We start from the raw sequence: 26,176 nt of genomic DNA, 5'->3' as shown, positions 1-26,176 counted from the left end.
CCTGTGCCACTTTTTCTACCCCCAATCATGTCTTGTGGTATGTACTGCCCATATTTGTTTGGCTCTTTGTGACATTTTCAATCATATTATTTGTGGCCTCCCTGACTGTGGGGGGATTTTCATTTTCTTGTTTTCAGTTTTTTTCTATTTTCACTTGTTTTTGTTGTTTTCCTGGTGTCTTATCCTTTGTTTTCTTTCTTTCTTTCATCCTCCCCACCCCATGACTATATAAAATGTTTTGTTGCCCTGGCTGTATCGTGCTTTGGGTTAGCATTACTTATTAGTGTTATTATACACTTCCTAGTTATGTATTCTGTATGGGGATATACCTTTACTGTGGGACATACCCATGTGGTATAACTGGCTGGGCACTATGTGAGATTTATATTCTATAGTGCACATATCTATATTTTGATTATGCTGGACATGTGTAACATCTATTTGAGGGTAGTAGCTGCATAGGTTAGGTGATTCTGGCACCTTTATACGTCTGTTGTTTCCTCTTTATTCTTATTTTTATATTGTGATATGCTATGTATATGGACTTTTTATGCAATAAAATGGATTTATATTTTTTGACCGTTTTGGGCATGATTCGTTGTTTGTAAGTGAACAACATTGTAGGTATATGTTCGTTATTGCATTTATGCCCTGATTTAATGTTGGTATATTGAGGCCTGTTTTGTTTTTTTGCTATTATCTGTTGAAAAGCCTTTTGTGTAGTGTAAAAGTAGAAAAACATTAGAGCCAAATTGCGGTTCAGCGGTGGGTGTAGTGATATATTCTACAGCCCTGTTTGCCATGTATTAGTGGTGAAATAAAAATATATTCGCCGTTCTGCATTGCACTTATCTTTTGAAAAGCCTTTGTGTTGTGTAAAAGTAGAAAAAAATGAGGGCCTAATTGCCGTTCTGCGGTGCATCTATTAGTGGCAAAATAAAAATTATTTGATCTAACATTTGGTTGTTTGATCTAACAGTATGTCAGGCCCTGCACAGAGGAGTGGCACAGGCCTAAATGTTTCTGGCCCAGGCAGAGGTCGCAGCAGAGTAAGGGGCCATGGCAACAGAGGTCGCAGCGAGAGGCCTGAGCTCCCGGTGTCATCTAGCGGTCGTGTCTTGACCAGCAAACCAGCAGTCCTTGAATGGTTGACTCGTCCCAAGTGACATCAGACACCCCCAGCCAAGAGTCGGTGGGTTCCTCTGACACGGCGCTTAGTTGGCATGGCCTGGGAGCAGGCCCTGTGCCCCCGCCTGTCCTGAACCTTCATCTGTCATTTTTGGTTCCCTCACCGCGAGAAGTATTATATGCCATAGGCTCGGCTCCACATTTTAGTGAGGAAGAGCTACCTGTACTAGAGGGCAGTCAGCAGCTACTGCCCGGCCAAGATCTGGTGGAGACATCTGCCGCTTCCTCTGCTAGGCGGGCAAGTAGTGATGAGGAAAGTGGCGTGCGAGCTGGTGTTGCGAGCGGTCAGGAGACTGTTGAGGACATCAGTGACATGCAGACACTACTTGATGATGATGATGTTATAGCTGATCGCAATTGGGAGCCGGGTGATGAAGGGGATTCAACATCATCGGGAGAAGTGGGTGGCAGCTTGCCCGTGAGCCAGCGGTGGAGCCAGCAAATCGCTAGCATGGGCCAGTGGCAGCAGTGGGAGGTCAGTAGCCAAACGTGCCCATGGTGGACCACCCGCTTTGCGGGAGCCTACCTGCCCAGGAAGTAGCGGTGCAGGGGTTCAAGGAGGCAACGGCGGTAGCAGTCAGTCAGTGCGTAGTATTAGTGGTAAAATCACCACCTCGGCAGTGTGGCAGTTTTTTTTTTAAGCCGCCACGTGGCTATAAGTAGAATCTGTGGGCAGAAGGTATAGCGTGGCCAGGGTGACAATGTTGGCACCACAGCCCTGCGTTAACATATCCAGTGTCGCCATAAAGTTGCCTGGGAGAACCCAGGCTCTTATGTGGTGGTCCAGGCTGCCACAGCAACCGCTACATCACCCAGTGGCACGCACCCGGTTTCAGGCAGTCAAGGCTCCACCACCCCAGCCGAAGGGAGCTGTCTGTCCTTCCCATCATCTGCTGGTCCTGATACTCCTGCTCCTCCTTGTCACTGATTCCATCAGCAATCGATCACAGAAGCAATTGCCAAGAGACAACAGTATGCGTGCACTCATCCAATGGCGCAGAAGCTGAATGTGCTCCTGTCCAAGTTGCTGGTGCTGCAGTCCCTCCCTTTCCAAGTGGTGGACTCTGCACCTTTCAGAGAACTGATGGCTTATGCCGAGCCGAGGTGGAGAGTCCCAAGCCGTCATTTCTTTGCCAAAAAGGCAGTACCAGCCCTACAGAAGGTAGGCCAGTCCTTGATCCTGTCGATGTCTGCCAAAGTGCACGGAAACACCGACGCCACCCGCCTGATGCCACACATCTGATGCAAACTGCTCCTTCTTTCACCCACCATCTTCAGCGGGTACTGGTATTGCCACCCACCTCAACACTATGTCACCTTGCCACTCTGTGCCTCCTGATGCAGCTGCCACCTCCACACTATCTCACCTTGCCACTCTGTGGCCTTCTGATGCTGCTCCCACCTTCAGACTCTGTAATTGGGCCACTCTGTGGTCTTTTCATGCTGCTGCCACCTCCACACTATGTCACCTTGCCACTCTATGGCCTCCTGATGCTGCTGCCACCTGTACACTATGTCACCTTGCCACTCTGTGGCCTCCTGATGCTGCTGACACCTCCACACTATGTCACCTTGCCACTTTGTGGTCTTCTGATGCTGCCGCGACCTCCACACACTGTCATTGTGCCACTCTGTGGCTTCCTGATGCTACTTCCACCTCACCACTATGTCATAAGGCCACTCTGTGGACTTCTCATGCTTTTTCCCACCGTCCCCACTTAATGACTGGGCCACAATTTAGCTTTTTTGGTTTGGCTGAGATCATCATTTATTTGACCCTTCTTCTGATCTGTCAGAAGGAATGAAAAATTAGATGCACAACGGATTCTGTCTGTGTAGCAGCTGTAAGGCCTGTACGGTACGATCAGAATTGGCTTGTTTTTTGGTTGGCAAAAGCAGGAGTGAGTACAAAACACATATTCCGTTCATGTGTCATCTCTGTTTTGGATCCACTCCTGTTTTTTTGGGCATTAGCAATACTGATGGATTACTGACCAAATGCTGACCAAGTGAAGGCGGATGCTCCACAGATAGGATATGTTTTTTGTGGGTTATTGTTCTGACGGATCAGAGGAAGGGCAAATTAATCAGTTACGTCAACACAAACTTACTGCTGACACCCTCTCCACTCTGTCGGGGCGGCTCTACTTGTATAAGCGTTTAATAGAACAGGTTCTGTTGACATCTATGTGGAATCAGCTGACGACGGTGTAAAAGGAGTGCGCTTCTTCTTGGCGCTAACACCGACCTGTAAGACTGAGTTCATACTTGAGTTATTTGGTCAGTTTTGTCCCCGTGACTGCCCAAATAAGTGAAGTGTGCAGTGATTTTAAGAGCGACGCCTGTCATCTGCATGTCATACAGACTCACAATATTATTTCACTACCAAAGCAGACTTCCTATGCGTGTTGCTGCAAGGCAGTGTTCTATACCACTATAAAAGGCTCTCTGCAACCAGGAAATAGTCGTTTTTTAATGAAATTTGCCGCAAATATATTCAGATAAAACAGAATTTTTCCCCAAAAATTTTTGCGAGCAAGCGAATAGAATTTTAAAAAAATTTGCTCATCCCTATTTATCACATTCAACTCTCTTGTGTGTATGACCTAAGGAAAAAAATGGAATAAGTAAAAGACAGATAAAAGCAGCCAAGCTGGAGACAGAGCGACTAGCCCTAAAATGTTCTTAAATTATATGAATGCTAAAAAGCTTAAACCTGAAAGTTTTAGAACTTTACAGAGTGGTGAGAGAGGAGAGCTAGAGAGCAATGAGAAGAAAGTGACTGTATGAAATTTTTTTTTCTCTATTGTATTCACTAAGGAATATTGACTATCATATAAAATGATTTAAAAGTGTAAAGGTAAACTCCGCATTAAAAGTTGCCTGTCTGACCCAGAAAGAAGTGCAGCGGCATCTTAAAAAGATTAAAATACAGTGCCTTGAAAAAGTATTCATACCCCTTGAACTTTTCCACATTTTACGTTACACCTACAAACATAAATGCATTTTATAAGGATTGATAGACCAACACAAAGTAGCAAGTGAAGTGAAAAGAAAATGACATGGTTTTCAAAATGTTTAATAAATAAAAATCTGAAGTGTGGTGTGCATTTGTATTCAGCCCCCTGTACTCTGATACCCCTAAAGAAAATCCAGTTTGACCAATTGCCTTCAGAAATCACCTAATTAGTAAATAGAGTCCACCTGTGTGTTATTTATTCTCACTATAACTATAGCTGCTCTGTTAAGGCCTCAGAGGTTTGTTAGTGAGGATTAATGATCAAACAACATCATAAAAACCAAGGAACACACCAGGCAGGTCAGTGAAAAAGTTGTGGAGAAGTGTAAAGCAGGGTTAGGGTATAAAAAAAAATATCCCAGCACTATTCAATCCATCATATGAAAATGGAAGGGGTATTGCACAACTGCAAACCTACCTAAACTGACAGCTCAGGCAAGAAAAGCACTAATTAAAGAAGCAGCCAAGAGCCACATGGTCACCCCGGTGGAGCTGCAGAGATCAACAACTCAGGTGGGAGAATCTGTCCACAGGACAACTATTTGTTGTGTACTCCACAAATCTGGTCTTTATGGAAGAGTGGCAAGTAGAAAGCAATTTTTTTAATTTTTAATTCCAGTTAGCAGTTTGCCACAAGCCATGTAGAGGACACAGCAAACGTGGAAGCAGGTGCACTGGTCAGATAAGACCAAAGTTGAACGTTTTGGCCTAAATGCCAAACGCTATGTGTGGTGAAATACTAACATTGTACATCACCCTGAACATATCATCACTACTGTGAAACATGGTGGTGGCAGCTGTGGGGTTGCTTTTCTTCAACAGGGACAGGAATTCAGGTCAGATTTGATGGGAAGATGCATGGAGCTAAATACAGGGCAATCCTGGAGGAAAACCTTGTAGAGGCTGCAAGAGACTGGGGCGGAGGTTAACCTTCCCAGCAGGACAAAAACCCTAAGCATACAGCTAGAGCTACTGTGGAATGATTTAGATCAAAGCATATTTCAGTCCAGACCTAAATCCCATTGAGAATCTGTGGCAAGACTTGAAAATTGCTTGTACACAAACTCTATCCATCCAATCTAATGGAACTTGAGCTATTTTGCAAAGAAGAATGGGTAAAAATTTCAGCCTACAAATGTGCGAAGCTGACAGAGACATAACTCAAAAGACTTTCAGCTGTAATTGCAGCGAAAGATGGTTCTACAAAGTATTGACTCAAGGTGGCTAAATACAAGTGCAATTTAAAAAAAACATGTATCATTCTCTTATCACTTCACACATACTTGCTACTTTTTGTAGGTCTATCACATAAAATCCCAATAAAATGCATTTGTTTGTGGGTGTAACATGAAACAATTTGGAAAAGTTCAAGGGGTGTAAATACTTTTTCAAAACACTGTAGAAAAACACCCAGTCCAGATGGCATACACCCCCGTATCCGAGGAAAATTAACTAATGCAATAGACAGACCCTTTCTATTACATTACATGATATTTAAGGACTTGAAAACTATAGGCCAGTAAGTCTAACATCTAACAAACTGTTTGAAGATTTTTTTGAAGAGATTCTATCCTGGAGTATCTTAATGAAAATAAGTGTATAAGACCGTAGCAGTACAGCTTCATGAGGGATCGGTCTTGTCAAGCTAATTTAATAAATTTCTAATTTAATCAAGTTGTAGACTTGACCTTGGTGAGTCAGTGAATGTCATATATCTTGACTTCTCCAAAGCATTTCATACTGTGCCACATAAAAGGTTGGTACATAAAACGAGAATGCTTGCACTGGGGGAAAGTACGTGTATGTGGATAAGTATGAGCTAAATGATTTTTATGCTCGTTTTGACAAGGACAATAAGGAAAAGTTTGACAAAACCCTACCCTCTGATGACTGCCATACCTTTACTCTCACTATCACAGATGTTCATAACGCACTGAGCAGTATCAACGCTCACAAGGCTGCTGGCCCTGATGGCATTCCTGGATGTGTGCTTCGAGCATGTGCTAAGCAGCTTGCAGGGGTCTTTACTGACATCTTCAACCAGTCGCTTGCCCAGGCAGTATTACCAGCGTGCTTCCAGACCACCTCTATTGTGCCAGTGCCGAAACACTGCTCACCAATGTGCCTGAACGACTATCGCCCTGTATCACTCACCCTTATAGTTATGAAGTGCTTGTGACTGGTCCTGGCACACCTAAAGTTATGCTTGCCCCTCACACTGGATCCTCACCAATTTGCCTATTAAACTAATAGGAGTACAGAGGATGCTGTATCTACAGCGCTTCACTGTGTGCTCTCACACCTAGATAACAAGAATACCAGCAAAACAAAAGAGCTCATTGTGGACTTCAGGAAGGAGAAGAGAGACACCCATGACCCCATACACATAAATGGCACAGCTGTTGAACGGGTTTCCAGCTTTAAGTTTCTGGGGACCTACATCTTTGAGAATCTGTCCTGGTCAACCAACATCTCCAGCCTGGTGAAGAAGGCACGTAGGCGCCAATTTTTTTTTTTGAGGACACTGAAGAAAAACCACCTGTCTGCTGACTTACTGGGTAACTTCTATCGCTGTGCGATAGAGAGCATCCTGACCAACTGTGTTACAGTCTGGTATGGGAATTGCTCTGTTGCTGACCAAAAAGGCACTGCAGCGGGTGGTGAAAACTGCACAACACATCATAGGGACTCCACTTCCTGCTATTCAGGATGTTCACAAGAAGAGATGTCTACGTTGGGCACGCATCATTCTTAGGAACTCCTCTCAACCTGCCAATAAACTCTTCCAACTCCTTCCTTCCAGAAGACGCTACAGGACCCTTCAGACTAAAACCAGCAGGTTTAGGAAGAGTTTCTTCCCCACAGCTGTTACCCTACTGAACTCAGTCCCCCACTGAACCTTTTCATCCACACTCACTTAACCCTCTACACTCCTGCCCTCCATTCTTCCCAATGAACATGATCATGAATGTCATTCATTCTCAACATTCACTGTATGTTCACATTGGTTACTGCTATAGTTGGGACACTGTCATAGCATAAGTCTCTGTTATAGTACGTACGTACACTTACACTGTTCACTATTATAGTCTGTTCATAGCGCTACTCTTCCTCTTCTGGAGCTATATTCATAGCATTCTGCAGATCTATTTACTATACATCTGTAAATTTGTATATACGTAGCACATCTGTATAACTGTTCATAGTACATCTGTATACTTGTTCATAGTACATCTGTATATTTGCCGTCTGTATAGCAATATAGAAACAGTTCATCTGTATATATGTATACATCAGTAAATCTGTATATTTGTCCATAGTACATCTGTATATTTGCTCTCTATATAGCAATATAAACACCTGTATACTTAATTTATCTGTACGTAACTATACCTACTTTCTTCACTATCCTTATCTGTATATAACTTGTTTTGTATTGCACTTGCTGCTCTTTGCACTTCTGATTGGATGCAAACTGTATTTCGTTACACTGTATTATACATCTGTAATGACAATAAAGTTGAATCAAATCAAGTAAGGGTACTTTCACACTAGTGTTTTTCTTTTCTGGTGTTGAGTTCCGTCACAGGAGCTCAATACCGGAAAATAACTGATCAGTCTTATCCCTATGCATTCTGAATAGAGAGAAATCCGTTCAGGATGCATCAGTTCAGTCACTGAACGGCGTTTTGGATGGAGGAAATACAGCCATGCTGCGGTATTATCTCCGTCCAAAATTCCGGATCAGTTGCCGGAATACCAGATCAGGCATTAATTTACATTGAAATGTATTAGTGCTGGATCCGGCAATAAAAATACTGCAATGCCGGATCCGGTAAATATGTGAAAGAAAAATAGAAATTGAGACGGATCCGTTCTTGCAATGCATTTGTGAGATGGATCCGCATCCGGATCTGTCTACAAATGCTGTCCGTTTGCATGCAGATTGCCTGATCCGGCAGGCAGTTCCGGCGATGGAACTGCTTCCCGGATCACTCTGCCGCAAGTGTGAAAGTAGCCTAACTGGCTCAGTGATAGAAAACAAAGGGTGGGTTACCGTCACTAGTGGGGTACCACAGGGATCAGTATTGGGCTCTATTCTCTTCAATATACAATACACTACAAAAAGTTAGGAACATTTTTGCTTTTGTTTGAAATTTATGGAAAACTTAAAAAGTTCACACTACAGTGATATTATATCATAAAAGTAGAGCATTTAAGTAGAAGCATGCAATGATGATTTTCTCATCTCAAACTATTTATTGAAACAAAAGCCAACAACCGTGGTGGGTACACCCCCGCAAAAAAAAGACAATGTCTCAAAAACTTGTCATGTAGCCCTGAGCATCAATTACAGCTTGACAACGACGTCTCATGCTTTTCACAAGCAGTGGCGTCGCCAGGGGGGGGCCAGAGGGGGCCACGGCCCCCCCTACATCATGCTGTGCCCCCCCATGTGCCCCCCCAACTAAAATGACCCCCCCCCCCCAAGTGAGCAGCCGCCGCCGGGCACAGGCAGATGAGCGCTTCCATTGCGCTCATCTCCATTGTAAACTGCCTGTGCCAACGGAGCGGAGGTGCAGGGGAGGGAGAGGCGTGTCCCTTCCCTTTCCTCTGATAGGCTGCAGGCAGGCACCGAAGTGGAGGAGAGGCCCCGCCCCCTAATTACTCCTGTTTACCTTTCTAAAGCTAAAGGACCTTTGATGATGTCATCACAGGTCCTGTAAGGGAACTGCACAGTGTAAAGTGTAGTTCCCAGGTTAGAACAGTGCATCTGCCAGGACCTGTGATGACATCCTCTTCAACATCACAGGTCCTGCAGAATTTAGCAAAGGAACTGCACCAAAAATGGTGTAGTTCCTAGGTTTCAAAGGTATATCTGCCAGGACCTGTGATGACATCATCACAGGTCCTTCAACCCCTAACAGCAAGTATTAAAAGTTCACAAGCAGCTCTGCATTGATCCATACAGACTGGAATGGAGAGGTAAGAGGAGGTCCTCCACTTTCATCATTTACCTCCCCTCCATGCCCTGTTTTTACTCATTGCTCACTCATGTATAATACTTCAGTTACCACTACCTCATGTACCTCACAGTGACTATAATGCATAACTGACCACATATTTCTATAAACACTGCATCCACAGTATTATACCTTCTATGTGTCACATCAATACACTGCTCTGTATATATATATATATATATATATATATATATATATATAGATACACACACATACATGCACACACACTGCATAAATTACACAGTATTATACATGCAATATGTACAGATATATAGTATATACCGCAGTGCACTGATATGTGAGGTACAAGGTATAATAGATGCAGTGTGTACATATATCAGTACACTTCTGTATATACTATATATGTGAGGTACGAGGTATAATACATGCAGAGTGTACAGATATATAGTATATACAGCAGTGTACTGATATGTGAGGTATGAGGTATAATAGATGCAGTGTGTACAGATATATAGTATATACAGCAGTGTACTGATATGTGAGGTATGGGGTATAATAGATGTAGTGTATACAGATATATAGTATATACAGCAGTGTACTGATCTGTGAGGTACGAGGTATAATAGATGCAGTGTGTACAGATATATAGTATATACAGCAGTGTACTGATATGTGAGGTACGAGGTATAATAGATGCAGCGTGTACAGATATACAGTATATGCAGCAGTGTACTGATATGTGAGGTATGAGGTATAATAGATGTAGTGTGTACAGATATATAGTATATACAGCAGTGTACTGATATGTGAGGTACGAGGTATAATAGATGCAGTGTGTACAGATATATAGTATATACAGCGGTGTACTGATATCAGTACACTGCTGTATATACTATATATCTGTACACACTGTATCTATTATACCTCGTACCTCACATATCAGTACACTGCTGTATATACTATATACCTGTACACACTGCATCTATTATACCCTGTACCTCACATATCAGAACACTAGGGAATATACTATATACCTGTACACACTGCATATATTATACCGCGTACCTCACATAACTGTACACTGCTGTATATAATATACATCTGCATCTATTATACCTCGTACCTCACATATTACACTACTGTATATACTGTATACACTGCATATATTATACCCCGTACCTCACATATCAGTACACTGCTGTATATACTATATACCTGTACACACTGCATCTATTATACCTCGTACCTCACATATTACACTACTGTATATACTGTATACACTGCATATATTATACCCCGTACCTCACATATCAGTACACTGCTGTATATACTACATACCTGTACACACTGCATCTATTATACCCTGTACCTCACATATCAGAACACTGCTGTATATACTATATATCTGTACATAGTGCATCTATTATACCTCATACCTCACATATCAGAACACTAGGGAATATACTATATACCTGTACACACTGCATATATTATACCGCGTACCTCACATAACTGTACACTGCTGTATATAATATACATCTGCATCTATTATACCTCTTTTGTGTGCCAGGGCTGTTTTGTAATCCCAATCCGGCCCTGATGGCATAAATTATAAAACGCAGCAGCAAGAATAGTTCATGGAACAAAGGGAGGGGCTATAAAAGGGGAATGGGGGCCCAATTTAGATTCCTGCTATGGGGCCCAGTGATTTTTATGTACGCCCCTGGCTGCTGGCACTAGGCCGGCAGCCTATCAGTGGCCGGCGCAATGACGTCATCGTGCCGCCTGAGCCTTACATTACAGCGTGGGACACAGGAAGAGGCTGCATCGCATCGCTGACACTTAGGTAAGTATAAGTGTTTTTTTTTTGTTTTGTTTTTACAATAGTGTTACTGGCACATTGTGGGGGCTTATTACAAAACTGGCACATGATGATGGGGGGGACTTTATACTGGCACATGATGATGGGGGGGACTTTATACTGGCACATGATGATGGGGGGACTTAATACTGGCACATGATGATGGGGGGACTTAATACTGGCACATGATGATGGGGGGACTTAATACTGGCACATGATGATGGGGGGACTTAATACTGGCACATGATGATGGGAGGGACTTAATACTGGCACATGATGATGGGGGGACTTAATACTGGCACATGATGATGGGGGGACTTAATACTGGCACATGATGATGGGGGGGACTTAATACTGGCACATGATGGGGGGACTTAATACTGGCACATGATGGGGGGGACTTAATACTGGCACATGATGGGGGGACTTAATACTGGCACATGATAGGGGACTTAATACTGGCACATGATGATGGGGGGGACTTAATACTGGCACATGATGATGGGGGGAGACTTAATACTGGCACATGATGATGGGGGGGACTTAATACTGGCACATGATTATGGGGGACTTAATACTGGCACATGATGATGGGGGGACTTAATACTGGCACATGATGATGGGGGACTTAATACTGGCACATGATGATGGGGGGACTTAATACTCGCACATGATGATGGAGGGACTTAATACTGGAACATGGGGGGGCTTAATACTGGCACGTGATGGGGGGCTTATTACTGGCACGTGATGGGGGGCTTATTACTGGCACGTGATGGGGGCTCATTACTGGCACGTGATGGGGGGCTCATTACTGGCACGTGATGGGGGCTTATTACTGGCACGTGATGGGGGGCTTATTACTGGCACGTGATGGGGGCTCTTGTTACTGGCACGTGATGGGGGCTTATTACTGGCACATTGGGGGGCTCTTGTTACTGGCACGTTATTGAGGGCACTTATTACTGGCACATTATTGGTGGGCACTATAGGGGCATCTACTGAGGCCACAAAGAAGGGGTGTTTTATATGGGGGGCTCTGTACAGTAGCATTTTATACTGGGACACATTATGGTGGGTACTATGGAGAAGGGGAGAGAGGAGTACTATGGAGTCATCTACGGGGGGCACTAAGAAGGGGTATTTTATACTTGCAAATTATGGGGGACACTGAGGGCATCTACTGGGGCACGATATATGGGACATTTTATACTGGTACATTATGGGGGGCACTAGCAGGAAGGGGGAAGAGGAGCACTATGGAGGCATTTACTGGTGCACTATATAGGGGTATTTTATACTGGCACATTATGGCGGAAATTAGCTCAACTGGGGGCATAAGGGGGTATGTTTTGCACATTATAAGGAGAATTATTTCTACTGGGGGGCATTATGGTGGGTTTTATTACTCCCCCATGGTATGACCCCCTAGTATCAGCACCAGCCTCTCCCTGCTCTGCTATCCCTCTGCCCCTTCTCCAAATCCTTATTATGAAATCTTTCTCATTAGGATAAAACACAACATCAGCTCCGCCGAGCCCCCGGCCAAGTGTTGAAGTGGCGTCCGAGATCCCCAAGGGCCGAGCCAAGTAACTGTAAGTGTTCATGTGAAATATGTTTATTTTATATATGTACACTCCTGTGAGAGGCGGGGAGGGAGATCTGTGGATGACACTGTTATAGGGAGGGAGATCTGTGGATGACACTGTTATAGGGAGGGAGATCTGTGGATGACACTGTTATAGGGAGGGAGATCTGTGGATGACACTGTTATAGGGAGGGGGATCTGTGGATGACACTGTTATGGAGGGGGAAATGGGGATGACACTGTCATGGGGTGGATCTGTGGATGACACATATAGCATAAGATGCTATATACGGTATGTGGCATCCACAGATCCCCCCCATAGCAGTGTCATCCACAGATCCCCCTCTCTATAAAAGTGTCATCCACAGACAGCTGGACTTTTCTTCCCTGTTGCGGTTTTAGGTATTGGGTAAAGTATTGCAGCATTTCTAAGCGTACTTGTGTAAATGTATCGTTGTTATAGCTGCCCCCCCTACTTTTGTCTTGGCCCCCAGTGTGCCCCCCCAAAATTTGAAAGCTAGAGACGCCACTGTTTACAAGTCAACTTATGGTCTGCTGAGGCATGGCATCCCACTCTTCTTGAAGGGCGGCCCTCAGGTCATTGAGGTTTTGGGGTACAGAGATACGAGCCTCTACACCACAACTCAGCTGATCCCATAGGTTTTCAATGGGATTCAGGTCTGGAGAAAGTGCATTCAAGGTACCCCAATCACCAGCAGCCATTACCTTATGATGGAATGATGGATTTAATGTGCCTGGAGTTGTGTGGCATTCATCATTCAGTTCCGCAGGGCATTGTTCACAATTAGGCGGTCATCAGTGTGGGATGTGGCCAAAGGACGTCCACTTTTATACCTTTCTGTGACTCTTCCATGCTTTCTGTTGCAACCTACTGATGACACTCTGTAACACTCTAAGCTCAGTGGCCACTTCCATCTAAGAACATTCTGCTTGAAGCCTCGCAATGACGAGTTACTGTTGATTAATTGTTGGGTGTCAAAATGTGAACACATGATGAGGATGACTCTTTAAATACCACTTCTAATTGAACCAGGACATTTATTGGGCGATTCATGGATCAAACACCTGTTGTGAATTTTGCCGTTAAGCTTCTTGTAAGAGAACAGCAAGTTGTGCAAAAAGTACTGAAATATTGAACAGTTGGACATGTGCATTTTAGGTTCATCCTGAAATTTCACCCACAAACCACATATCCCTAACTTTTTGTAAGATGACTGAGATCTAATAACTATGTATAAATATATCAGGGGTCAGTACAGAGATCTCTCCCATCATATATTTATTCCCAGCACTGTGACTGTGACAAGGGGACATTCTCTGCATCTAGAGGAAAGAAGGTTTCTACACAAACATAGGAGAGGATTCTTTACTGTAAGAGCAGTGAAACTATGGAACTCTCTGCCAGAGCAAGTGGTGATGGTGAACTCACTAAAAGAGTTCAAGTGGTGTCTGGATTTACTGCTCTTAACAGTAGACCCTTCACATTTTTTTAAGTATTTTATTATATCTTTTAATGGGACAACATTGAAGATATGACACTTTGATGCAATGTAAAGTAGACAGTGTACAGCGTGTATAACAGTGTAAATCTGGTGTGCTGTCAAAATAACTCAACACACAACCATTAATGGTAGAAGAAATGAAAAAATGCTCCAGCACCGCAATGGATGAAGTGAAATCCCCGTCTTTATTGACACCAATATTCAGGCATGTACAGCAGTCATATAACTGGCACCCTCCGGTTCCCAAGATCCAGGATCTTGGATCTTGGGAACCGGAGGGTGCCAGTTATATGACTGCTGTACATGCCTGAATATTGGTGTCAATAAAGACCGGGATTTCACTTCATCCATTGCGGTGCTGGAGCATTTTTTCATTTCTTCTACCTTCAACCAGGACTAGCTTGAGTCCGCCCCGTGCACCACCATGCAGGACACAGAGGTGAGCTGGCTGTAACTTCTTATACACTACACAACCATTAATGTCTAAACCGCTGGCAACAAAAGTGAGTACATCCCTAAGTAAAAATGGCCAAATTGTGCCCAAAGTGTCAATATTTTGTGTGGCCACCATTATTTTCCAGCACTGCCTTAACTCTTTTGGGCATGGAATTCACTAGAGCTTCACAGGTTGCCAATGGAATCCTCTTCCACTCCTCCATGACATGCTTGGGCGCAAGAGACACCAGCACAGGGGTATTTAGACTGGAATATAAATCACCAGTCTTAATAAATAACCCCTTTGTTATTATGTTAGGGCATGTTCTAATATTTTCGAGACCACAAAAAATATGGATTTGTGCATGACCCCGTAGAAATAAATAGGTCAGTGTGCTATCCTTCAAAAAATGCATATAGCACACGGATGAAAAATATTCCCGTATGCATGAGGCCTTATGTGCTAATTAGGGGGCAATATCAGTGCCTTGGAAGTTTTTCACTACTTTGTTTTTTGATGTTTATACCAATTTTTTCTGTAGCCATGAAATTAGAAGCTTTTTAATTTTTAAGTTTATTGCATTGCAGCTTTCATGCTATTTTTCTTTTTATTATAGACTCTTTCGAAAATGTCTCCAACTTCTTTGAAACTAACATTTAGACAACTGAAATATGGATCTTCCTTAACTCTGCAAGAAGTTCTAACTATGGAATATAGACTAAGCCAGGCAAGCATGGTAAGAAAATCTAAACATGTTAATCTAATGTGTTGGATTTCACTACAATAAGGTAAAATATATTTCCACAGAGCTATTTGCACAGACAGAGCCTTAACTACCTCAGCCCCCCTAGCTTAAACCCCCTTAATCTCCAGACCACTTTTTACAATTCTGCACTACACTACTTTCACGGTTTATTGCTCGGTCATACAACTTACCACCCAAATGAATTTTATCTCCTTTTCTTCTAACAAATACAGCTTTCTTTTGGTGGTATTTGATTGCTGCTAAGATTTTTTGTTTTTCCGATATTAATCAAAATAGGCCGCAATTTTCTAAAAAAAAAGTGTATTTTTAACTTTCTCTGGTTAAATTGTTCAAATATAATTACATTTCTATACAAGTTTGTGTCAGAATTTATTGTGCTACATGTCTTAGATAAAAAAAATCCAATAAGTCTATATTTATTGTTTTGCGCAAAAGTTATAGCATTTACAAACTATGGTACAAAAATGTGAATTTCCGCATTTTAAAGCAGCTCTGACTTTTTGAGCACCTGTCATGTTCCTTGAGGTGCTAGAATGCCAGGATAGTATAAATACCCCCCAAATGACCCCATTTTAGAAAGAAGACACCCCAAAGTATTCGCGGAGGGGCATGGTGAGTTCATGTATGATTTAATTTTTTTTCACAAGTTAGCGGAAAATGACACTTTCTGAGAAAAAATTTAAATAAATAAAGTTTCCATTTCTGCTAACTTCTGGCAAAATAATAAATCTCCCACGGACTCACTATGCCCCTCAGTGAATACCTTGGGGTGTCTACTTTCCGAAATGGGGTCATTTGTGGGGTGTGTTTACTGTTCTGGCATTTTGGGCAGGGCTAAATTGTGAGCAACCCTGTAAAGCCTAAAGGTACTCGTTGGACTTTCGGCCCCTTTCCGCACCTAGGCTGCAAAAAAGTGTCACACATGTGGTATCGCCATACTCAGGAGAAGTAGGGCAATGTGTTTTGGGGTGTATTTTTACATTTACCCATGCTGGGTGAGAGAAATATCTCTGTAAATTGACAACTTTGTATAAAAAAAATTTAAAAGTTGTCATTTACAGAGATTTTTCTCACACACAGTATGGGTATAAGTAAAAATACACCCCAAAACACATTGCCCTACTTCTCCTGAGTACGGCGATACCACATGTGTGACACTTTTTTGCAGCCTAGGTGCACAAAGGGGCCCAAATTCCAATGAGTACCTTTAGGATTTCACAGGGCTTTTTTTATGCATTTGGATTCCAAACTGCTTCTCACGCTTTAGGGCCCCTAAAATACCAGGGCAGTATAAATACCCCACAAGTGACCCCATTTTGTAAAGAAGACACCCCAAGGTATTCCGTGAGGGGCATGGCGAGTTCCTAGAATATTATTTTTTTTGGCACAAGTTAGCGGAAAATGTTTTATTTTATTTTTTCTCTTACAAAGTCTCATATTCCACTAACTTGTGACAAAAAATAAAATTGCCCCTCACGAAATACCTTGGGGTGTCTTCTTTCCAAGATGGGGTCACTTGTGGGGATGACGCGCCGATGCATCCCTGCGTTAGGCGGTCCTGAGGTGGTTAAAGGTGTTTTGTCACTTACAGTGAGGAACAGAAGTATTTTAACACCCTGCGATTTTGCAAGTTCTCCCACTTAGAAATCATGGAGGGGTCTAAAATTCACATTGTAGGTGCATTCCCACTCTGAGAGACAGAATAAAATAAATAAAAATCGGAAAATCACATTGTATGATTTTTAAAGAATTTATTTGTCTTGCACTGCTGAACATTGAAGTATTTGAACACCTGAGAAACAGCAAGAATTCTGGCTCTCAAAGACCTGTTACTGTGCCTAAAATGTCCACCTCTACTCCACTCATTAATCTAACTCAGTAGCACCTGTTTGAGCTCTTTAAAAACCCCTGTTCACCCCACAGTCAGTCAGACGCCTACTACTAACACGGGCAAGACCAAAGAGCTGTCAAAAGACAGAGACAAAATTGTGAACCTCGACAAGGCTGGAAAGGGCTACGGGGCAATTGCCAAGCAGTTTGGTGAAAATAGATCAACTGTTGGAGCAATTGTTAGAAAATGGAAGAGGCTAAAGACGACTGTCAGTCTCCCTCGAACTGGGGCTCCATGCAAGATCTAACCTCGTGGGATATCACTAATGATAAGAAAGGTGAGGAATCAGCCCAGAACTACAAGGGAGGAGCTGGTCAATGACATGAAGAGAGCTGGAACCACAGTTTCAAAGGTCACTGTCGGTAGAACACTACGCCGTCATGGTTTTAAATCATGCATTGCACGGAAGGTTCCCCTGCTCAAGTCATCACATGTGACAGGCCCATCTGAAGTTTGCCAATGACCATTCAGATGATCCAGAGGAGGCATAAGAGAAAGTCATGTGGTCAGATGAGACCAAAGTAGAACTAGTCTTGTTTGGAGGAAAAAGAGGGATGAGTTGCATCCCAAGAACACCATCCCTACTGTGAAGCATGGGGGTGGTAACATCATGCTTTGGGGGTGCTTTTCTGCGAAGGGGACAGGACGACTGCACTGTATTAAGGAGAGGATGAATGGGGACATTTGTTGTGAGATTTTGAGCAACAACCTCCTTCCCTCAGTCAGAGCATTGAAGATGGGTCATGGCTGGGTCTTCCAACATGACAACGACCCGAAGCACACAGCCAGGATAACCAAGGAGTGGCTCCGTAAGAAGCATATCAAGGTTCTGGAGTGGCCTAGCCAGTCTCCAGACCTAAATCCAATAGAACATCTTTGGAGGGAGCTGAAACTCAGTGTTGCTCAGCGACAGCACCGAAACCTAACAGATCTAGAGGAGATCTGTGTGGAGGAGTGGGCCAAAATCCCTGTTGCAGTGTGTGCAAACCTGATCAAGAACTACAGGAAACATTTGACCTCTGAAATTGCAAACAAAGGCTTCTGTAACAAATATTAACACTGATTTTCTCAGGTGTTCAAATACCGTACTTATGTTCAGCAGTGCAAGACAAATAAATTCTTTCAAAAATCATACAATATGATTTCCTGAATTTATATATTATTTTTTCTCTCCGAGTGGGAATGCACCTAAAATGTGAATTTCAGACCTCTCCATCTAAGTGGGAGAACTTGCAAAATCGCAGGGTGTTCAAATACTTCTGTTCCTCACTGTAAGCAAATAGCAATTTTTATGCAGAGAAAGTTAATACAAGCCACATAGGCTGGTGCTTAGTGCTGAGTACTACTGGTACTGAGCTTATTACTGCAGTGCTGCTCCCTTTTGCTAAAAGGTGGATAACCCCTTTAACCTAAATCCTGTGCTGTCAGCCATCATGCTAATATCAAATGACTCCATTGAAACCTCTGAATTATTTGAAATAGTAATGTGCCATCCTGCAACTATTCCTCGCTGTTGTGCTTATGAAGTAGTGTTATTAAGGCTAAAAGACCTTATCACAGATTTTATATCCAGCTCTGCTTTAAAAAAATATTAGACTGGGGGGAAAGAGTGGCTAAGCAGCCGAGGAAGATGGCAGAATAACTCTTGAGCTCCGTCTCCACTGCAGCGACAATAACCAGTAAAGCTTGCTAAAGTGACCCCTCTCACCCTAATCTCATTCCTGAACCTCATAAACCTACGCCCATTATGCCGAGAGGTCAAAGAAACCACATAGCACAAGGAAAGCTGGACTACTTCTTCCAGCAGGAGCATATCAAAGATGGTGCCGAGACCAGCGCGCGCTCCTCTCCTTCCTTTAACACAATTGACCCTAACACATGTAGAGGCTCAAGAGTTAACTTTTTACAATTAGTCAGCGACTACTATAATAATGTATAAAACATAACTTTTATTATTGGTCACTAAAAGTATCTTCTTCGACCATTGTTAGTAACAGTAAAACTTTCAGTTGTGTTCCCTCTATGTTAGTTATTACATCACTGTGATACTACAGTGGGATGCAAAAGTTTGGGAAACCTTGTTAATCGTCATGATTTTCCTGTATAAATCGTTTGTTGTTATGATAAAAACTGTCAGTTAAATATATCATATAGGAGACACACACAGTGATATTTGAGAAGTGAAATTAAGTTTATTGGATTTACAGAAAGTGTGCTATAATTGTTTAAACAAAATTAGGCAGGTGCATAAATTTGGGCACCACAAAAAAGAAATGAAATCAATATTTAGTAGATCCTCCTTTTGCAGAAATTACAGCCTCTAAACGCTTCCTGTAGGTTCCAATGAGAGTCTGGATTCTGGTTGAAGTTATTTTGAACCATTCCTCTTTAGAAAACATCTTTAGTTCATTCAGGTTTGATGGCTTCCGAGCAGGGACAGCTCTCTTTAAGTCACACCACAGATTTTCAATTATATTCAGGTCTGGGGACTGAGATGGCCATTCCAGAACGTTGTACTTGTTCCTCTGCATAAATGCCTTAGTGGATTTTGAGCAGTGTTTAGGGTCGTTGTCTTGTTGAAAGATTCAGCCCCGGCGCAAATTCAGCTTTGTCACTGATTCCTGGACATTGCTCTCCAGAATCTGCTGATACTGAGTGGAATCCATGCGTCCCTCAACTTTGACAAGATTCCCAGTCTCTGCACTGGCCACACAGCCCCACAGCATGATGGAACCACCACCATATTTTACTGTAGGTAGCAGGTGTTTTTCTTGGAATGCTGTGTTCTTTTTCCTCCATGCATAACGCCCCTTGTTATGGCCAAATAACTCAATTTTAGTTTCATCAGTCCACAGCACCTTATTCCAAAATTAAGCTGGCTTGTCCAAATGTGCTTTATCCCACCTCAAGCGGCACTTTTTGTGCTGTGGGCGGAGAAAAGGCTTCCTCTGCATCACTCTCGCATACAGCATCTCCTTGTGTAAAGTGCGCCGAATGGTTGAACGATGCACAGTGACTCCATCTGCAGCAAGATGATGTTGTAGGTCTTTGGTGCTGGTCTGTGGGTTGATTCTGACCGTTCTCACCATTCGTCGCTTCTGTCTATCCGAGATTTTTCTTGGTCTGCCACTTCGAGCCTTAACTTGAACTGAGCCTGTGGTCTTCCATTTCCTCAATATGTTCCTAACTGTGGAAACAGACAGCTGAAATCTCTGAGACAGCTTTCTGTATCCTTCCCTAAACCATGATGGTGAACAATCTTTGTCTTCAGGTCATTTGAGAGTTGTTTTGAGACCCCCCCATGTTGCTACTCTTCAGAGAAAATTAAAAGAGGAGGGAAACTTACAATTGACTCCTCTTTCTCATAATTGGATTCACCTGTGTATGTAGGTCAGGGGCCACTGAGCTTACCAAGCCAATTTCAGTTCCAATAATTAGTTCTAAAGGTTTTGGAATCAATAAAATGACAACAGTGCCCAAATTTATGCATCTGCCTAATTTTGTTTAAACAATTATAGCACACTTTCTGTAAATCCAATAAACTTCATTTCACTTCTCAAATATCACTGTGTGTGTCTCCTATATGATATATTTAACTGACATTTTTTATCGTAACAACCAACGATTTATACAGGAAAATCATGAAGATTAACAAGGTTGCCCAAACTTTCGCATCCCACTGTATGTTGCTACTGATATACATTGGAAGGCTAGTAGCTGCGCACTAGCTCTAGACTCTTTCCTCTGAACTTATTTATCAGCAGTACTCATTCCATATTTAATGGTAACATAGAGCTCACTCCTGAATCTAAAACCACCTCAAACACTTCCCCCCAACATGTTTCGCCAGGGGATCGGGCAGTATCGTGTTTGGGGGCGTGGTGCAGATCTTTTATAACCTTCTCTCCTCCTTTTTTTTCATTTATCCTATCGCATTAAGCGTTATATTTTTAGGGGAGTGGTTGCAACATAGCTTAGCCACTATTGGTGTGGCTACTACCCTCCCATCCTCCGTGTCTCTCCTCGCCCTTGCTCTCGCGTTAGTTAGTTAGTTAGTTAGTTAGTTGAGTCTCGCGCATGTCCGCGATCTTCTATTCCGTCGTCCGGCTTGTTACTCAACTGCGCATGTTGGTTTCTTACCGATCTTTTTCCTTTATTGCGCAGACTCACTGACTTAGTCCCACACTTCTGACCTACTTCACTGCGCAGTCGCACGGACTTAGAAGTTATCTCATTCACCCCTTTGTAGATTCACTGTATTTGTCTATATGTTAGCAACTTAATCATATCCTCAATGTTTATACAGGCATCTGTCAATAAAGAGTCACTAAATACATGATTGGTTCCCTATATATGTAGCTTATATAACTATGATTTATTATTAATGAATTTGAAATCATGATCTATGAGATGAATCTCATATGCATTGTTGATATGAACTATGATTTAGCTAAAGTGCTTAGGAATCATAATCATGTTAATAATTATTAATCACTACCATAGTAGCTAGCTATCATATTATTTTTTCCATTATTTAAATTTTTATTCAAGGTTATCTTATATTATTTTCTTATTTTACTTTTATGTGTTTTTTGACCATGTATTGTCACATATTCTTTTTGGTGTCATAATTGATTTTGGAATCATTTAATAGATTTGATGGATTTCTAACCAGTTACTTCTATTAGCAATCTTAATTATGGACTCTAAATATATTATTTAGCCTTCATCAGTTATTAATGAGGATTGATGAATTTATCATTCATGAGTTGTTTGTATTATGTTATTTACAGTGATCTGCAATGATCCAATACTTGATTACCGTATATACTCGAGTATAAGAGGAGTTTTTTGGCACATATTATTGTGCTCAAAAAGCCCCCTCGTCTTTATACTCGAGTCTAGGTCTGTATTATGGCAACTTACATTGCCATAATACAGACCATGACATGTTGGGGGCCGGAGAAGCTGTTACTTACCTTTCCAGCTGCTCCGGTCAGCTCCCAGCACGTCCGCGCGGCACCTCTGTTAAGCTCCCAGTAGGAGCGATTTGGCCGACCCGAAAATGCCGTGATTATATATGAAGGGGCCCCACTCACATAACTGGCTTTGTGTGTAAAGTATTTTACTAGTGTGTGAAACAATCTCTCTCCTATTGATAACAGGTCCAGCCTCTGTACTCACTTTCACGATGAATGCACTGCAGCGAGCGGCCCGGCCGGCGCGTGACTGACGTCACTTAGTAACGCTCCTGTTTCCTGAAGTGGGAGGAGCGTTACTAAGTGACGTCAGTCACGCGCCGGCCAGCTCGCTCCCGCTCGCTGTAGTGCATTCATAGTGACAGTGAGTACAGAGGCGGCCATGTTATCAATAGGAGAGAGCTTGTTTTACACACTAGTAAAATACTTTACACACAAAGCCAGTTATGTGCGCAGTTTATGATCCAGTGGTGGTTAGCCATGTGATTTTATTATTTTTCTTATGAGTCCACTGAAAGTGACTATGCACTAGATTTTCTTTTAAATTAGTGCCTCTTCTATACGTCACCGTTGGATATTTAGAAATTATATCTTTCAGATCATCATCAGCTCTCAAGATATGCCAGTGGCATTGCAGAATTTGTTTCACTTTCAGATGTTGTATGTCAAACGTTCCAATGCATCGTACAACTCCTTCACGAAGAAAAAGAAAATTGCAGACATGTGCGAGACTTATCTAACTAACGCGAGGGCGGGGTCAGGACGAGGAGAGACACGGAGGATGGGAGGAGCGGGAGAGTACTAGCTACACCAATAGTGACTAAGCTACGTTGTAACCACTCCCCTAAAAATATAACGCTTAATGCAATAGGATAAATGAAAAAGCAGGAGGAGAGAAGGTTATAAAAGATCTGCACCACGCCCCCAAACACGATACTGCCCGATCCCCTGAAGACGCTAGGTTAGCTGGTGAAACATGTTGGGGGACAGTGTTTGAGGTAGTTTTAGATTAAGGAGTGAGCTCTATGTTACCATTAAATATGGAATGAGTATTGCTGATACATAAGTTCAGAGGGAAGAGTCTAGAGCTAGTGCGCAGCTACTAGCCTTCCAATGTATATCAGTAGCAACATAGTATCACAGTGATGTAGTAACATAGTGGGAACACAACTGAGAGTTTTAATATTACTAACAATGGTCCAAGAAGATACTTTTAGGTGCAGTGGCTGCATTGCCTGCACTCATTTGCGCACCGGGAAGACGTTCCGTAGCACTGTTACGGGCAAGGAATATTCTATCCATCATTTCATTAACTGCCGCACCCGTGGGGTGATATATCTCCTGACATGTGAATGCGGTAGGGAATATGTGGGCAAGACCATCCGTGAGCTCCGTAGAAGAGTTGGCGAACATATAAACAATATTTCTAAGGCCAAAGACTTACCTGTGGCCAATCACATTCATAGCCACCATAATGGGAAAGCCCGTATATCAGTAATGGGTATTGATCGTGTTTTTCCTCCACGGCGTGGGGGGCATTGGGAACGTGCCATTCTCCAACGCGAGATTCGTTGGATTTATTATTTAAAAACTATGGCCCCATTAGGCTTGAATGAACAACTGAATTTCAGTTGTTACATTTGAAAATCTTCTTTGTTCCATATTATGCATTGCTCTGGTTTCTTTTTGTTGCTCTGGTCCCTATAGTGAACTCCAGCTAATTAGTTCTCTGATTGAGGCTGGTGTCCCCTCAGCCAGCCATTTATAGCTCTGTATTATTAATATTTTAAATGAAGTTATTAGGGGCTTTGTTACACTACATGGTCCAATCACCACCCATGACGCCCGGCTCATTAGCCTGAGGCATCTGGGTTGCTTTACATACAGCCCACCCCCTGACTACACATCTAACCGCCCCTACTGTGGCATGCATGCGTTTGGAGGTGGCACGCCTGGTCGGAAGTGGGGCGGGTCCGGGATACTGGCACGCTGGTCCATGTATTTAAAAGCGCCGACAGGTAAGAGCCCTTTGCTGACAGACGATTTGGATAATATTTATCCTGGGTCATATCTGGACTCCCGCAGGCATCACCCACTGGTGAGACTGCATTCAAGCTACTTGTGGTTTTTGATGGTCTTGGCTCCACTGGCCGGGCCCCTTCTATATTTGCTGGAACATTTGTATACCAGCTTTAACCACTGTGTGCTTGTTTTTACAACCCTCCCCTTTCCCCTCTTTTTGCTTTTTGGCAATGCAAGCTCCATCATTAGCTTGTCATTGCATATGTACATCTCCCCTGATGAGTTCGTCCTGAATGAAACGTGACACGTCGGGAGTTTACCTTTTATAGGGTGTACTAGGGATTCCGCCCGCTTTTAGGGATAGGTACCTGGACGGGGATGCTCCTTGCGGGGCAAGTACCTCGTATAGGTAGGTAGGGTAATTTAGTCCTTGCCCCTTCACCAGGGTGTACTAGGGATTTCTTGTTCCCGTCTCCTCCCTTTGCTGAGGTTTTTACGTTGGCATCATCTCTGTATGGTAACACATCAACCTAATCTATGGTATGGGAGGTTGCATCCATCCAAGTGACACCATCCATGCCTACAGCATCTGATGGGTGAAAACGTTCCTTTTGTTTACTTCCTACCTGTGTTACCATTCAGTGTTTGTGTGTCCAGGCCCATTTGGGCTGTATTCATGTTAGTTTGTCTGCCAGGCCCTCTGGGCTAGTGCTTTACGTCAGTGCTACACATTTTTTAGATTTAGTAATCCCTAGGGGATCAGTATATTCTGTCACTTATTATTGGGAGTAATCTGTCAAGTCCATTTACTTGGCGTTAGAGATCTTTTGTAAAATATATATAGATGATATCTTTATCATCTGGGATGGGAACGAGGAGCAGGCCCAAGAATTCTGCACCCATCTAAATAACACAGATTGGGGAATCTCTTTAACCCCAAACTTTAATGATAATCAGATAGATTTCTTGGACATCTCCGTCAATAATATAGATGGCCACCTCACAACCAAAACATACTTTAAAGCGGTAGACACGAACAGTTACATACATTTTTCAAGCTTTCAGCGTAAAAAATGGCTCCAGAATATCCCCTACAATCAGTACAAGCGAATCAGACATAACTGCACGCAGAATGAGGATTTTTTCCAACAAGCAAAAATCATACAAAAAAGATTCAGTGATATGGGATACCCCAAGAAATTAATAAAAGATGCCTACGAAAAAAAAGTATCCATTTCACAAAAAAACTGCCTAGAGAGGGGAAAGAAAAAAATGAACCAATCTGAAATGCACCTTAGTCTTATTACCCAATACAATACATCTAATAAAACTATCCGCTCAATACTAGCCAAACATTGGCATATCTTGCAACACGACCTCTACCTTGAAAAATGTCTACCAATACAGCCAAGAATAATCTATAGAAGGGCCCCTACTATCAGGAATATTTTAGCCCCTAGGAAGCCGAAGCAGCACAAGAAAACTCAAAAGAAAAATGCACATCATCTAAGAGGTAGTTTTAAGCCTTTTAGGACACAGCCTTATTTCACCTGAAGGACCAGGCCATTTTTTGCAAATCTGACCAGTGTCACTTTAAGTAGTGATAATTTTAAAACGTTTTGACTTATCCAGGCCATTCTGAGATTGTTTTTTTCGTCACATATTGTACTTCATGACACTGGTAAAATGTCAAAAGTTTCAATTTCTCTACTTCTATAATACATAGTAATACCTCCAAAAATAGTTATTCCTTTACATTCCCCATATGTCTACTTCATGTTTGAATCATTTTGGGAATGATATTTTATTTTTTGGGGATGTTACAAGGCTTAGAAGTTTAGAAGCAAATCTTGAAATTTTTCAGAAATTTTCAAAAACCCAATTTTTAGGGACCAGTTCAGGTCTGAAGTCATTTTGC

The 26,176-nt window shown here is 42.5% G+C and overlaps 1 protein-coding gene across 2 annotated transcripts in view; it reads left to right on the top strand.

Moving 5' to 3' along the window:
- Positions 1 to 26,176, top strand: part of HIBCH (3-hydroxyisobutyryl-CoA hydrolase) — a 516,160-nt gene that overhangs the window by 430,315 nt on the left and 59,669 nt on the right. The window contains exon 12 of one of the 2 annotated variants that reach the window (XM_040440247.1): positions 15,217 to 15,336. The exons of the other annotated variant lie outside the window; for it this stretch is intronic. Coding sequence (XP_040296181.1) covers positions 15,217 to 15,336 — 120 coding nt within the window. The remainder of the gene's footprint in view (positions 1 to 15,216; positions 15,337 to 26,176) is intronic. 2 annotated transcript variants of the gene reach the window in all.

Source organism: Bufo bufo, chromosome 7 (assembly GCF_905171765.1).
Source record: "Bufo bufo chromosome 7, aBufBuf1.1, whole genome shotgun sequence".
In the NCBI taxonomy this organism is placed as follows: Eukaryota; Metazoa; Chordata; class Amphibia; order Anura; family Bufonidae; genus Bufo; species Bufo bufo.
The sequence above is the reverse complement of the archived record's forward strand: the minus strand, read 5'-3'. Positions and strand labels throughout refer to the sequence as shown.